This window comes from Sturnira hondurensis, unplaced genomic scaffold (genome assembly GCF_014824575.4).
Source record: "Sturnira hondurensis isolate 20B ecotype Veracruz unplaced genomic scaffold, ASM1482457v3 Scaffold0019186, whole genome shotgun sequence".
NCBI lineage: Eukaryota > Metazoa > Chordata > Mammalia > Chiroptera > Phyllostomidae > Sturnira > Sturnira hondurensis.
This window is the reverse complement of record NW_028091817.1, coordinates 1,559,131-1,573,532: the sequence shown is the minus strand read 5'-3', so window position 1 is coordinate 1,573,532 and position 14,402 is coordinate 1,559,131. Positions and strand designations below refer to the sequence as shown.

Below are 14,402 nucleotides of genomic sequence, written 5' to 3'. Positions count from 1 at the left end.
TTGGATTCAAGGATTTGACCCAAAATAGAATCTTGACCCACTTCAGTGTTTATGACTAAATGATCCTCCTTCTATCTGAAAATTTCAGTTTCCGTTTCAGTTTTAAGGCAGAGAACAACTTAATCAAAAGTTGTCCAGATTGGAAAGAGGGCAGGGACTCAAAGGAGAAGGAATAGCTCATGCTTGCTTTCCAGCTGCTATATTGCAAATCCTCCTCTTAACTTTCCTGCAATTCCACACCATGATCTGGTCAGATCATGAGGGTGGCCAGAAGCAGACAGGACATAATTAGGCGGAAGGTGTGAATACTGACTTATACTTTACGCTGTCACTGGAAAGGTGTTGTCATTTTTCTTTCAAATGAGCCTGCTAATTGAAAAGATGCATGACCAATTAGCACCCTACGTGGATATTTCTGATACCCAAGCAGCAAGAAGGGAGAACCGTCCTACATTATGGCAGAACCCCAAGTGTAGGTTCTACACTCCTTGGTAGGGGCAGTAACAAGCTAGGAAATGAAGAGAACATCTCTGGAATGCACAGAGCCCATGTGCCCATCCTCCTACACAGAACATGCAGGTTGACAGTTTAGCTGTTGAGTATGACCTAGAAAGATCTGGGCCATACAAAGCAGATCTGGGCAAATACAAAGCAGATCATCAACAAGATATCACTCAAAGACCAGTGACATCTCTGATCAGTTTCTAAAGATGAATTATTTTTTCTCTTCATATAAGTTTTCTTAGGCTATTGGGCAAGTTATTCCTTACAAAATAAAAAAGTATCCTTTGTGAAAATCACAACTTAACCATTATGACAATATGTATATCTTCCCACATATGCCTCAAAGATGTATAACTCAAATAATGATTCTTTTATGGTAGAAGCATTCTGGTGTAGAACATTGAGGATAAAGTGAGGATGTTATTATGTGATATTGCTATGTGGTTACCCAATTGCCATTGGCTAGTCATCATGAAAGATCCCCAACTGCTCTCCCAATAGAGAGGCACGGGGAGAGCAATCTGCATCAGCAGCAATAATTCTGGCAACTCTTCTGCCAAGACCTGGCTAAGACAAGCAACCACTGTGCAGGTGTCTGGCTCAAGTGCTCACAAGCAACATGGGGCCAGCTTTCCCAGCCTGGCCTTACAAGGGCTGCTTGCTAAACAGACCATATTGTCCATCTGAGGTGAGCCAGGAGTTCCAAGGAGAGGAATTCCAGGCATCAAGCAGGGGGCCAAGGATTCCCTTTCTTTGCCAGGCCACCTGTCCTTCTGAGTGTCCTTCTCTTTTCTTCCATTGAGGCTGTCAGCCTCCTGGGATGTGCCCTACATAGCTGACTGTGCCTAACACCATCTTAGCAGATGCTGATGGCACCCTTGGTTTGTGCCTATGGCTCTGCTGGCCTAGGGAATTCTTTGGTGTGTCAGATCAGAACTGGAGGACGGAGCATGGTGCACTCTCATGCAAATTAGAAGAGACCATCTTTATTTCTAAAGCAGCACCCAAGCATCTCACACACATGACTGGGAAAGAGGAGGCTAACTTTTGCATACACATCAAGCTGGCTAATGAACCAGGAACTAGGGCAAAAGAGGATACAGGGCCATCCTTCAAACTCAAGATCTGAAGTGAACAGACCCTGGCACGAAGTCTCAGAGAGGATGTGGAAGGCCCTGCTGAGGTGGTGCTTCCCCCAGGTGCTGAGCAGACAGGGAACACCTAGCGGGTGGTCTGGGATCCACATCCTCAGAGATGACATCACATGGATGAGAAAGCTGCTACCTGAGGTCTCACTGTCCAAGGGAAACACCGCTGGGGCAGCCAGTGCTCCGATGAGGTACACAGGTGGGACAAGAAATGGAAGCTGGAATGGGAGACCCAACATGCAAAGTGTTGGCAAGTGAATTCAGACAGCGATCGAAGGCTGCATACCCGTAACAACAAAAATCTCAAGTTGTGCTTTTCTTCTTCTTAAATATAATGGGTAGGGAGGGAAATGGAAGCACCATCAGTTGTGAGGAAAAGAACAAACTATTAGAATTAAACACTTCGGAATGTTAACAGATTACAAAGCTAACTCTCTAAAGTGTGTGGCTAGGCAGCTTAGTGAATTAATTGCTTATGAATTAAAAATAAATTATTATAAAATATATTTCTGTACATTTTACATACATATAATATCTCTCAATATATAAGCCACATGGTAGGCAGCACAGTGCTAGTGCCTTCAATCCCAGCCAAAGTCATGCCCGGTCATCTGGTAGAACTTGAGGTTGAAAGGCCGGTAGAAGTCGCGCAGTCTCTGCACCACCTCGCGGTCGATCTCGGGGTGGGTCCTGCCCTTGGTCTTGCCCAGGCAGTGGGGTTTGCTGCTGCCCTCGGCCTTCTTCAGGCAGGGGAAGCCCTTGGTCTTGTTGAAGTAGAAGTGCTTGTCAGTGATGATCCTCTTGAGGCCCAGGAAGTCCTGCACGCGGCCCAGCTCGCCGGCCGGGTCACTGATGAGCCGTTCCCCGCTCACGAAGAGCATCTGGCCGATGGGGAAGTGGTGCAGCCAGTGCTCCAGGTGCTTTGCATAGATGCCGATCTGGATGGCGCTCCATGATGTGTCGATGAGGCCCGCGGTTCTGTTTTTGAATGTCAAGCTCTCGAAGGTGGGGATGTCAGGTCGCTTGGAGAGCGTCTGCGTGTAGTCCGAGATGGCTCTGGTCACAGGGTCCCGCACCACCACGATGAGCTTGGTGTCCTTGGACATGGCTGAGATGCGTGCAGGGGCCTCCCGGGTGACAAAGTAACTGGGCGTCTTCTCCATGGTGATCTGCCCGTCCAGGGTTCGGGGCATCAGGTCCCTGAGGAAAGAAAACAGACCAGAGGCAGGTCAGAAGGTGATGTCTCTTTGGCCACATGTCAACACTTCTAACCCTGGCCCCCATCTCACTGGGAACAGTTATTGAAATTGGAAAGAAAATTCCAATTTTTGAGCTGAGATGTACATTAGTTACATTAATGTGCCATCTGAAGTTTGGAGGCTGGACATCATCTACCTGAAATGTAAAGGCACCTTTTTCTACAAGGTAAAAAGTAGGATACAGGTTTCTCTAAAATCCTTTCTCCTGGCCTCTCCCTGACTTTTCAGGGTATCCTGCTTCTATAAGGTTCCAAACATCTGATGTCAGAACCAAAGGTCTCTGGGTTTGTGACTTTCCTAAGTAACAGCACCTGAGGCCCTGGAGACTTCTCTGCCCACCGGCCTCACTAGCCTGCCTTCAGGTGTTCACCCAGCCTGGGCAACTGTGGTGCGAACATGTGTCCCCTTGGGCCAGCCAGGCTGTTCTGGCTTCATTAGAGTGACCACTGACAAAACACCTTTCCTCTGAAATGCGTACCTGAAGGCAACAAAACACGCAGCAGCCAAAATACTGGCTGGAATCAGAGGAAGCCTAAACTGATACAAATGTGCCAAGAAGAAATTCCGGACACAACTCCAGAAGTTTCCAAAAATACTGTAGATGCCATCAAAAACAAACAAACAAAAAAAACAAACGAATAAAAGGGCTTGTGTGATGTCTATTGCAATGTTAATTTAAGCAAAAGTATGTAGACAAAATTGTTACAACCTACAATACATACAGGCCATTACAACTGGACCAAAATGCAGTTTTATGGTAGCAGTTAGCACAAAAATATTAAGACTCAATGGTGTGAGATTGTGCCTTATTTGCTTTCTGAGCCCCAGCATCCTAATACGTGAAATGGAAATGATTGCACCTACTTCATTCAGTTGCTATGAGGTTTATAAAATCAGAGCAGTTTGCCTAATGGTTAAGGAATATGGACTTGGCAGTCAGGCTGCTTGGGTTAAAATTTCAGCTCTGCCACTTACTTATAAGATGTGTTACCTTGAGCAACTTACTCAACCTTTCTGGCCTTCTTTCTCTCATCTGTAAAGATGAGGATGCTCATACCTACCTCATATGAATTTAATGAGAATTAAAAAAATTAATTATCACAACATGCTTTGAATATGCCTGACATAGTCATTATTATAATGTTCAATATAGTTTATAGCACATGGGAGGAGCAAAGTTGAGCATGTGTGTGAACAGCTTCGTGTATACACTTAGAGGAGATGTGTTAACTATTAGACACTTAGTTTTAGTCACAAAGGTACAATTTTCCATGAGCTATGGGATAGAGATTTCTGAATGATTCCTACCTGGGGCCAGGAATTTAAAAAGAAAGAAAGAGAGAGAGGGAGAGAAAGGAAAAAAGAGAGAGAGGAAGGAAGGAAGAAAGGCAGGCAATTCCCACACCACTGTTAGCAAACATTTACCTTTCCACAGGACATTCTAAACTTCCAGCTTGTAGCCACTCCCAATCTACCAAGACTCAACTCCTGCATTAAGCACATTTAGGCAAATAATGCTATAAACGCACTTGACACCCACCAGCTTGGGCCACTCCCTGGACAGCACTGCCCTCCATGTCCCTGGCTTTAGCTTAAGCTGGATTGACCCACTTTGCCCATTAACCACTTAGATTAGTGCAGCAGTGTCATCAGGCTAAGGTGGTGGATTAAAGAGAGTCCTGACTCGCAACTTATTTTGCATTTCACTAAAAAGCAGGTCGATTCAGATGAAGTCCAAGTTTTTTTCCTCATGTTAAGCCATCTGCAACTAGATAGTCTACAAGAGTTTAATATTCAGAATTAAAATGCTACCACCACAAGTGAAGGAAACCTAACCCCCAAAGCAGTTCAAAACCATTGCTGAGGGGTGGGTTTGGGTCTGTCCTCAGAGAGTCCATCTGACCCAGCATCCCCTTTGATTAAGGTGTGTGGGCCTACATAGGTCACAGGTCACTTAACCTGTTCAAGCCTCAGTTTTTTCCTTTGCGTCATGAGGAAAACAACAGCGACCACCATTTAGGGTCTCCGAGGGGACTATGAACCTAGCCTTGGTACCAAGCCTGGTAGCTAGTTAGCTGGTGCTAGAAAATGTTCTCAGTGATCTTCTGTTGACAGGATCTTGGCCAGGAGTAAGGGAGCAAGATTTGTGCAGGGGGGGGTCATGTACCCCCCATCACCACCCAAAGCCTTCTGGGCACGAGCTCCAGAGGACCCTCTCCCCAGGACAGTCTAGTGTGCACCCCATTCCAAGCACTCAGAGGCCTCAGGCCTTTCTTTCATTATTACAATGACAGTCAGGAAGTTCTGCTGTGATACTGGGCCTTCTCAGCCCTTGTCCACTGCAGGCCCCACAGCCACTGCCACCTCAGTGTTCCTGGGGGCAGTGAATGAGGGGCTGGGGGACGAGAGGCACCACTAGCTTTTGCATTCTTTCAGCAATGCCTTCTGAGCCCTCTCTGCAGGCTTCCTGGGGCACTTCTGCGGCATTTGAAGTGAAACAGAATGTCACCCTAAAATATGTCTCTTTGGCATAAGGATTATTTTAGGCTGATTATGTTTAAGAAAGAGCAGACATAGGAAAAGTTTTGAAAACCCAAGTAAAAGTCATCATTTTGAAGAGACATTTACATTCCTAAGGGAAATCTCCATTTGTCAGGGCTTCCTCTCTGAACCAGGAGAGGAAGAGACATGGCCAAATCCTTAGCAATCTCCACAGAGAAGGCATGGACTGAAATCTGCATTAACAACTCACCCTTGTTTATTATGTTATTAGTGGTCACCTCCCCTAGCTGGCCTCCCCCCACCCCAACATCTGTCATTTTTCTTTAGCTGGAGATGGTATTTAACATGGAGGTTTGGGCCATTTGGGGGAGTTACTCAGTTTCCTTGGGTCTCTTCCTGTATACAGGAGGGAAACAAGTTATTAAACTCCTGTCTGTGTTCTCTCCCATACACACAGGAGGTATACAAGTTATTAAACTTCTGTTCATAGTTAAAAAAATAATCTGTCTTTTATTACATGGTGATCTCAGTCAAGAGCCCAGAAGGGTAACGGGAAATTTATTTTTCCTCCCCTACACTGGTATGAGGCTCAGATAAGCCAGCATCTCCCCAGCACACTCTTGTGGGCAGCACAGGACAAATGGAGAAGTGTGTGTACAGCTCCTGAACTAGAACCTTTCAGACAATCACAGGCAAGTCCCCTCTGTTCCTGTCAGCTGCTCTTCTCCCACCACCCTAACCCCTACCCCTGGTCCTGGAGCAACTCCTATGGATTTGCTTCCGGAGTCCACTTCCTTTTTCTCCTCCCTTTGCTGGCCACACTCTCCTGTCCTCATACTCAAAATCTCTGTGAGACAACAGTGACTCAGAGAAGAAAGTGTGAGGACGTGGCCATGGGTGAGACCACTCAGGTGGGCCTTTGCATGCCCATCCCAGCTGCGGATCCAGCCACAGGGGAGCCTCCTGAGCGAGCCAGCAGGGAGGCTGCAGGTTAACTGAGCTGCTCATTATGAAAGCTGATTTCTCAAACTGAGAGTCCTGGCTCATAATTACATAGTACTGGAGCTCGCAGAGGAACTTTCACTGCTTACTCATGAAGAAACTGAGGCTAAAGCAGAGAGTGACTTTCTTAGAGGCTATCACTGCCCTGCATATCAAGAGCTGGGACCTAGACTCAGCCGTGGGATGCATCCCATTCCATCTGCCAAACCCTCTCCCTTCTCCCCTCAACCTCCAGTTTCTTCTTAACATGATGAAGAATACACAGCACGTGTCCTCTCTTTAAATAGATACCTTTACTTTATTTCTCTTGTTTATAGATATGGACCTTAATAATAGGTATTTTAGTGCTAGAATCAGAAGACTGCCATCATAGTTGTTCAAAAATGAGTCAGAGTTCAGAACATGAGACCTCTTAGGTTCACATATTCCTGCGTTCCATGGGGCTTGGAATCTTAGTCATCACTGCAGCAGTCAGTCCTTCCTCCAGTGCCCCCTGACCCAGCCTCTGCCTCTCGTTACCAGGTAGCAGGAAGGGACACCTCTTTGGCTGGCACATATGACCAATGGGTGCTTGCAATACTAAGGCGGCTGGACACTAGTGCAAGCCTGAGAAAGATGCATGCTTGCCCTTATGAGAAGCATCCCCTGGGGCAAGTCTAGGAGATACTAACCAGCGCTACAGAGAGTGGAAAAGCTTCCACTTCTTCAGTGAGACCTACAGGGCAAGACAGTTTTGTCTTCCCTTTTGGCCTGGGGATGATGAGCCCAGGGAACTTTCAGAAACACCAGATCTCAAAGAGCAGGGCCACCGAGCAGGAACCTGAAAACCAAGAGGGCTGGGAAGGAGTGTTTCCGGCCTTCAGTGGGTTTGAAGATATTCACCAGGAAGGGATAGGCCACCTCTGTGGTAGCGGGTCTTGCCCCTGATTGCACATTGGAATCTCCCAGGGTGCTTTCAACTAAATGCCTGGACCTTGCCCCAGACCAACTGAGTCAGGCCCATGTGGGAGAGGCCCCAACACAGCTTCTGGTAGAGGATTCAATGTGCAGCCAGGATCAGAAATCATCACTCTGTGGTTGGTATCTGTCATGCACGTCAATCACTTATTCCACGGATACCCAGAGCCACCTAAGAGGAGTCATCATCGTGGTAGAAAAATTGAGAAAACAATATTGTAAATGAAACTAAAAGTTGTTCAGTTAATCCAGGACTCATTATTTGAGACCAAGGACTAGAGTTAAGTCTAGAGAGTAAAGGTCTTACTCTGTCAGTGGAAAGCAGCCCACCTCCAAGAATGAGAGATAGGGACACGCCAGTGTGGTACAAACTGCAGAGCACAAATAACACAACCAAATAAACTGAATGCAGTCAGGTTCAGTAAGAGAGGTAAAGGATGTCTGTTGCCCTTACATAGGAACACACAGGCACACACACAGATAGCTATCAAACATGAATAGAGCTACCAGCAAAACACAATGAGGCAAACTGAAGAAACTTGGAAGGATGATAAGACCATCTCTACTTTCATGATAATGAGAAGCTCACAGATGCATCTAATTCTTTCATCATCAACTGTTAGAGAACATCAGCACCAACAGAGGAGAGAAAGATGCACAAGTAAGGAATAGTACTAGGGCTAGGTCATCTGATTTTTGCTTTTGCTGGGCTTAACATCATTTTTTAAAAAGATCCCATGAAACTAAGGTGAGTTGATGTCAAAAATGACCACTGGGCCTTTTTCTCCTTTTCTAATCTTGGGACAGGGTGTAGGAGAATGGCCAGGATCAGCCTTAAGGATTTGGAACCTCCAGCCTCAGTCCCAAGCTCACCTCTCCCCCTGTGCCATTGCCAAACAGGAGAAGTGAGCCGAGAAGTGAGCCAATGACCGCAAAGTCAAACTTCTCACTGGGGTCTGGCTGTCCAGGGCTTTGGAGAAGCACAGTATACACACTGAACCTCTCAAGTCTCCATGCGGCCCTTATGTGTGATGCTGGAAGTAGAATATTAAATAGAAACCTCAGGCCTAAGTGAGTAGGAAATTCAAATGAACCAGAGAAGATCTAAAAAGGCCTCTAATTCTGATGTTCTCCAGTACCTAATATTTCCCTAATTTTCTTTTTCTGTTTCTTTTTTTTCCTTGGGTGACATGCCTGCTCCCATGGTCCAGCAATTGAACTTACTAATTTGAACTGGTGAATTACTCAACAAGAAAAAGGAAGATGCCTAGAATGGGTGTAGCTTAACTAACAACAGTCAAACAGATGCTGAGACAAGTACACAAAACAGATGATGGAAGGGGATGAACTCCAGAGAGGAGACTGAGCTGCAGGCCACAGGGGAGGGTAGGCCCAATTCCTACTTTAACTGAGGAAGCCAAAAAAGCTGGAGGAACATTTGGGCTGCCTGTTTTTCCTCCCCCTTTGGGAGAATGATGTCCTCGTTTGGTTGCAGAAACACCCTACATTTTCTGGACTACAAAGATTTTTTTCTTTAAAAAATTTTTATTTTTTGCCCTGGCTGGTGCAGCTCAGTTGACTGAGCACTGGCCTGTGAACCAAAAGGATGCTGTTTCGATTCCCAATCAGGGCACACACCTGGGTTTCGGGGCAGGTCTCCAGTGGGATGTGCTCAAGGGGCAACCACACATTGATGTTTCTCTCCCTCTCTTTTTCCTTCCCATACCCTCTCTCTAAGAATAAATAAATTAAATATTTTTAAAAATAAAAATAAAAAACTACTTTTTAACCTATGATACTACTAAACAGTAAATATTCATTTTTGGTATCCAGTTCTATTAATTTTGACAAATGTATAGATAGAGTTTCATCAGTCCAAAATCTCTCCCTTGTGCTATTTCAACAAAAATCTTAAAGCAGGCCATTTTCACAGGACAAATCCCCTTACAAATAGCCAGAGGCTGCCTAAATCCTTGTTTTGATACTGTTTTGAGGAAAATATTTTTTTAAAGATTTTATTTATTTATCTTTAGAGGGGAAGAAAAGAGGGAGAGAAACATCCATGTATGGTTGCCTTTCGTGCATCCCCTGCTGGGAGTTGGCCTGCAAGGAACCTGCCTGCAACCCAGGCATGTGCCCTGAACTGGGAATTGAACCTCGATCCTCTGCTTCGCAGGCCTGTGCTCAATCCACTGAGCTACACCAGCCAGGGCCTGTTTTGAGGAAAATATTGATTGACATAAGAAGAATGGTTAATAGCGACTTTAAAACAATTGACATAGACTTATTTACTATTCCTAAAAAAAAAAAAAAGAAAGAAAGAAAGACAAATTGTCTTCATGAAAGTCTCTGTGATTCCCCCACTTCTAGGTCTGTTTCTAATTGGTGAGACTCCCTATCCACATTCCATATTTTCTGGGCCTCAGATTCCTGGCTTGTAGCTTAGCAGAGGAGGCTGCAATGTTCTGCTCATTCTGGTAACCTGCCCAAGGGTGCAGACCAAAAACCGTAACGCCACATTACCTTCAGCTCATCCATAGAGCCCAAACAAAAGTGCAACAAGGGAAAATCTCTACAAACAGCAGAACCAGAATTTCTAGAAGAGTTACATCTCTCCTCCCCACTCATCAAAACCACCAAACCTGTTCCTGGCATTCACAGTCCCAAATCTGTTTAGCAAATAAGGATGACTCCTCAAAAAAGGTAAAACAAGTAAAGTACCATTTTTTGAGGATCCTATAAACCCAATAAAACAAATATAAGTAGCAAAATTCAAAAACACTGGAATCTCCAGAGAGTAGGAGAGAGGGAGTGGTGAGCAGGCAGAGCAAAAAGGATTTTAAACTAGTGGATAATGCGATTATCATTTGTCCAAACCCCTACAGTGGACAACATCAGGGTCGGACCCTAATGTGGACTGTGGACTGTGGGTGATAATGATGCAGCAACACAGGCATCAGAAGAAACGACCCATTCTGATGCTGATGTGGGGGAGGCTGGCATGTGGAGGGATAGATGGCATAGGGGACATCTCCATACTCTGTTCAATTTTGCTGTGAACCTAAAACTACTCTAAAAAAAGTATTTTCCACAAGCTCTGGTACTCTCCTTGAAGAAGAATGGGGTCCCACCACCCTAAGGGCACCATCCTTATTACCTTAACACCCACCTACTTCTGCCACTTCAGGTGCAGGGATTCTGGCATGCTTCCTTAGCCGCCTGGGCTCCTTAACCCCCCAGCCACTCTGGGAGAAAGAAAAAACTTCCCTCTGAGGTGAAGTGAGATTTGTAAAAGGTGGCATGTTTTAACCTAAGGCATGCAAGACAAGGGACAAAATTTCAAACTTCCTGACTTGGAAAAAAAACGCATTATTTGATGAAAGGACTCCCTTGGGTTACGGAGCTTTCTAAGTAGCTTCCTGGCAGGACTGGGGCCACTGGAACTCCTCCTTCAGCCTTCCTTCCTTGGCACAAAGGCCTTAGGATCCTCCCTGCCAGGTCCCTGGAGGAGAAGTAAGGGACCAGGGAACCAGATGACAGAAGCCAGGCATTTATTTCAGTCTCACTCTCCCTAGCACAGGGAACTCAAGGAAACCCACTCAGCTGGCTAACTTCTGTGGACAGAGAGGGACCACACACAAACCCTGACAAGCTCAGGGGGGCCCTACATGGTGGCCTTACAAACTCAGAGACCTAAAGTGACCACACAGGGTGGCCTGAAATCAAAACTACCTAAAAGGGAGTCATGGCGGGTAGTCATGTAGTAGCCAGTATTCTCCACGACAGAGATCCATCTTTACCTTAACTGAGTCTGTCTGCTGCCTTTTTGCATCTACAATAACAAACCTTTGGAATGTCAAAATAATCGACTTTTTCCCAGAGCCCTCAGGACACAATCTCCCTCCAGACAGGAGACCATGGAGCCTCTCCTTGTTATCTTGTTCCCCACATACCAGCTCTATGTGAGGGAAATGGTCATTGTTTACCATCCTGTACCCACCGGTGTGAAAGAAGTATGTGCCTATCTGTTTTACTTTTTACCCAGTCTCAAATTTCCCCACTTCTCTTTCTCCCACCTCCCTACTCTACCACCAGTGGATTTCATGCAACTGTCTCCATGCCTCCCGTGATCATAATGCATAAAATGAACTGCAAAACTGCCATTCTCAGGAGCATTTTCTCATCTTGTTGGCAACTTCCCAGCAACTGTAGTCAGTTTGGCTCAAATAAACTCAAAAATTCGCCCCGGCTGGTGTAGCTCAGTGGATTGAGCACAGGCCTGCGAACCAGAGGATCGTGGTTCGATTCCCAGTCAGGGCACATGCCTGGGTTGCAGGCCAGTTCCCAACAGGGGACACACAAGAGGCAACCATACATTGATATTTCTCTCCCTCTCCTTCCCTTCTCCTCTAAAGATAAACAAATAAAATATTAAACTAAAAAATTCTCTACAGGTTTGGATGTCTCTTACGTGGACACTTGAAAGGGTGTGAAGGGAAGCTGGCAGAGGGGCTGGGGAAAGATGTGGAGGAGATGTGATGCTTCCACACTGTGAACTCTGCTGCTGCCAGAAAAGCCTTAGAGCTGCAAGGCACGGCAAGTTTGGGGGTGGAGGAGCATCTCCTCCAGGTTTCAGTGGGCACTTGTAACCGCAGCCCACAGTTAAAGCATTTCAAACAGTTCAGGGGGAAGAGAAAGGGTGGCCACCAGTCATTTCAGTTTCAATCACAGGGGTTTCTGCTGTGACAGGTGTGGGCTGGCCTGTCTTTATCCTCTGGGAAGGCCAGTTATCAATCCTAAATATCCACCCCGACAGGCAGCCCCCAAAACTCCTCGGTTTCTTTCTACCTCATAAACTAGAGTGGACTTCCAGAGTCAAAAAGACAAAAGCTACAGCCTGCACTTGCTCCTTTCTTCTTCTACAAGGTGAGACATGTGGGGACAAGAAAGACACTTTTCCTGGAAAACTTGACTGTGGACAATGAGAGGAGCCACAGCCTGCTCTGAGAGTTGTAACTTTAACTGTAAATTGTAACTCTAGGAAGCATCTTCTTTAAAGCTGCTTTCTTCCCAGGGGAGACAGTGTAGGGGTGGAGAAAAATGTTTACCAGCACAGCCCCTGTTTATCTGGAACCTCCTTCCTTCCTTAGGAAGATTCAAACACACCAGTTCCCAGCTCCTCTTCAAAGGGCCACATCTCCACCAATAATCATCCATTCCGGGGAGATGTTTGCATATCAAAGAACTCCTTTGAGAGGATTTAAAACAATTTAAAGTGAAATTGTACATAGTCTAGTTCTCAATGTCTCTTGGGTCTGGAAGCTGGGGCAGTGGAGTTACTGGAAGTGATGTCATCATTCATTACCAACTTTACAGGGTCCCCCCATTCCTTTTTTAAGGTAATGGGTAAAAAAGAAGAAAAATAACAAAGGATGAGTTCCCCCAGGCCTCCTCCTTTTCCAATCCTCCCTTCTTTCTCCACTCCCAGCCCCCAACCTGCAGCACAAGGATTGGGTCTCCATTGTCCTAGAGTTTCAATACTGCTCAGAAAATGAAAAGCCTCTGAATGCCATAAGGGGGTGGGGCACAAAAGAGCATCTCGCTTCTCTGGGTCAACTCAAGATTTCTTTCATTTTTGGCAGAATCCTCTGTAATAGACCCTGCTTCACAAAGGCTGGAGTTCCTGTTCCTGGAAGGGGCTAGGGGTTTGGGGGATGGGATGGAGGGAGGGTTTCAATTAAAAGCTAATAGCCTTTTGTGTATGAGCTCTCCGGGGGCATTGCTCATGTTTATTGAACATCACTGTGTGCCAGGACAAATCAGTGAAATCGGAGTAATCTATGTCCATTTCCTGAAAAAAAATTTTTTTTGAGAAAGAAAGAGAGAGAGAAAGGAAGGAAGGAAGGAGGGAGGAAGGAAGGGAGGAAGGAAGGAAGAAAGTTAGTTAGTTTTCTGGGAAGCGGACTTTAGAAAGCAAAATCAGCCCTGCCATTGGACGGAGTGGGTGGAGCAGAGGTCCCAGAAATAAGAATAGGGCACTAAAATCCAGTTGCTGAAAGGCAGGAGGTGAAGCAGTTCTGCTTCTGCTTTGACAGATTGGTCTCTGTGTGGACCTGGCCAGGTTCATCTCTGATCAGTGCTGGCTTCCCTATCTGGAACAGGCTCCTTTACCCTGGGGCTCTGGGAGCCCCAGCTTAATGTAGGTTACTTCCCTGGGCCCTCCCCCAACAGAACTGTACTCTGGGTTCCAGTCACATGCTTCTGTAATTTTGTTCCAATTCCCCACTTCATCCTAAGAAAAGCTGCCTCCCTCCAGTGCCCTGGATAACTCAGTGTGGATATTTGTAAACAGACCTTTCCCTCAAGAGCATCTGAACCACTCAGCACTGGGGTCCACATAGAGTGAATGAAAATCTCTACAGAGAAGCCAAGGGTGGTGCTTCCTGAGACCCCCCTGACATTCAGTGAGAGCACAGTGGGCACTTGGCACATGGAATTGACGGCTCTGATTGCTGGCCTGCCACTGACAAGAGTCTGAGACCTGGGACAAACACACAAAGCTTTGAGCCCAGTTTCACTGTGTATAAAAATTGATGTATTGGTTTTAAAGGGTGTTATCTGGTTCTAAAATTCTGTAAGATGACCTTTACTATCTCCACTCTCCCACCCCAAACCTATTCCACCTTCTCTTTCAGCCAGCAGTAGTTTGACACAAGTTGGCAGAGTTAAAGTAGCACCTCTATAGATATTTGATGATTGAATATGTATACACTCTATCTCAGAGGCATTGGTATACACCATCCTCAGTAGCATAATCAGATAGAGGTCAATGTCAAGTGTACCCTAAAACATACACCTACTTTTTAAGTAGCGTGGTACTTGTGGAATAGAAAGAAAAGTAGGGTTCAAGGCCAGGCTGTATGGCCTTAGGCAAGTTGCCTAACATCTCTGAGCTGTCTTTCTTCATCTGTAAAATGGAAATATTTGTCCTTCCTACTTTATAAAAGAAAATGGTAAGACTAAAATGTAG

The 14,402-nt window shown here is 45.7% G+C and overlaps 1 protein-coding gene across 1 annotated transcript in view; it reads right to left on the bottom strand.

Moving 5' to 3' along the window:
• Positions 1–793: 793 nt before the first annotated feature.
• HS3ST3B1 (heparan sulfate-glucosamine 3-sulfotransferase 3B1) overlaps positions 794–14,402 on the bottom strand; it is a 39,728-nt gene continuing 26,119 nt past the window's right edge. The window contains exon 2 of the mRNA XM_037070937.1: positions 794–2,852. Coding sequence (XP_036926832.1) covers positions 2,234–2,852 — 619 coding nt within the window. The 3' untranslated portion in view covers positions 794–2,233. The remainder of the gene's footprint in view (positions 2,853–14,402) is intronic.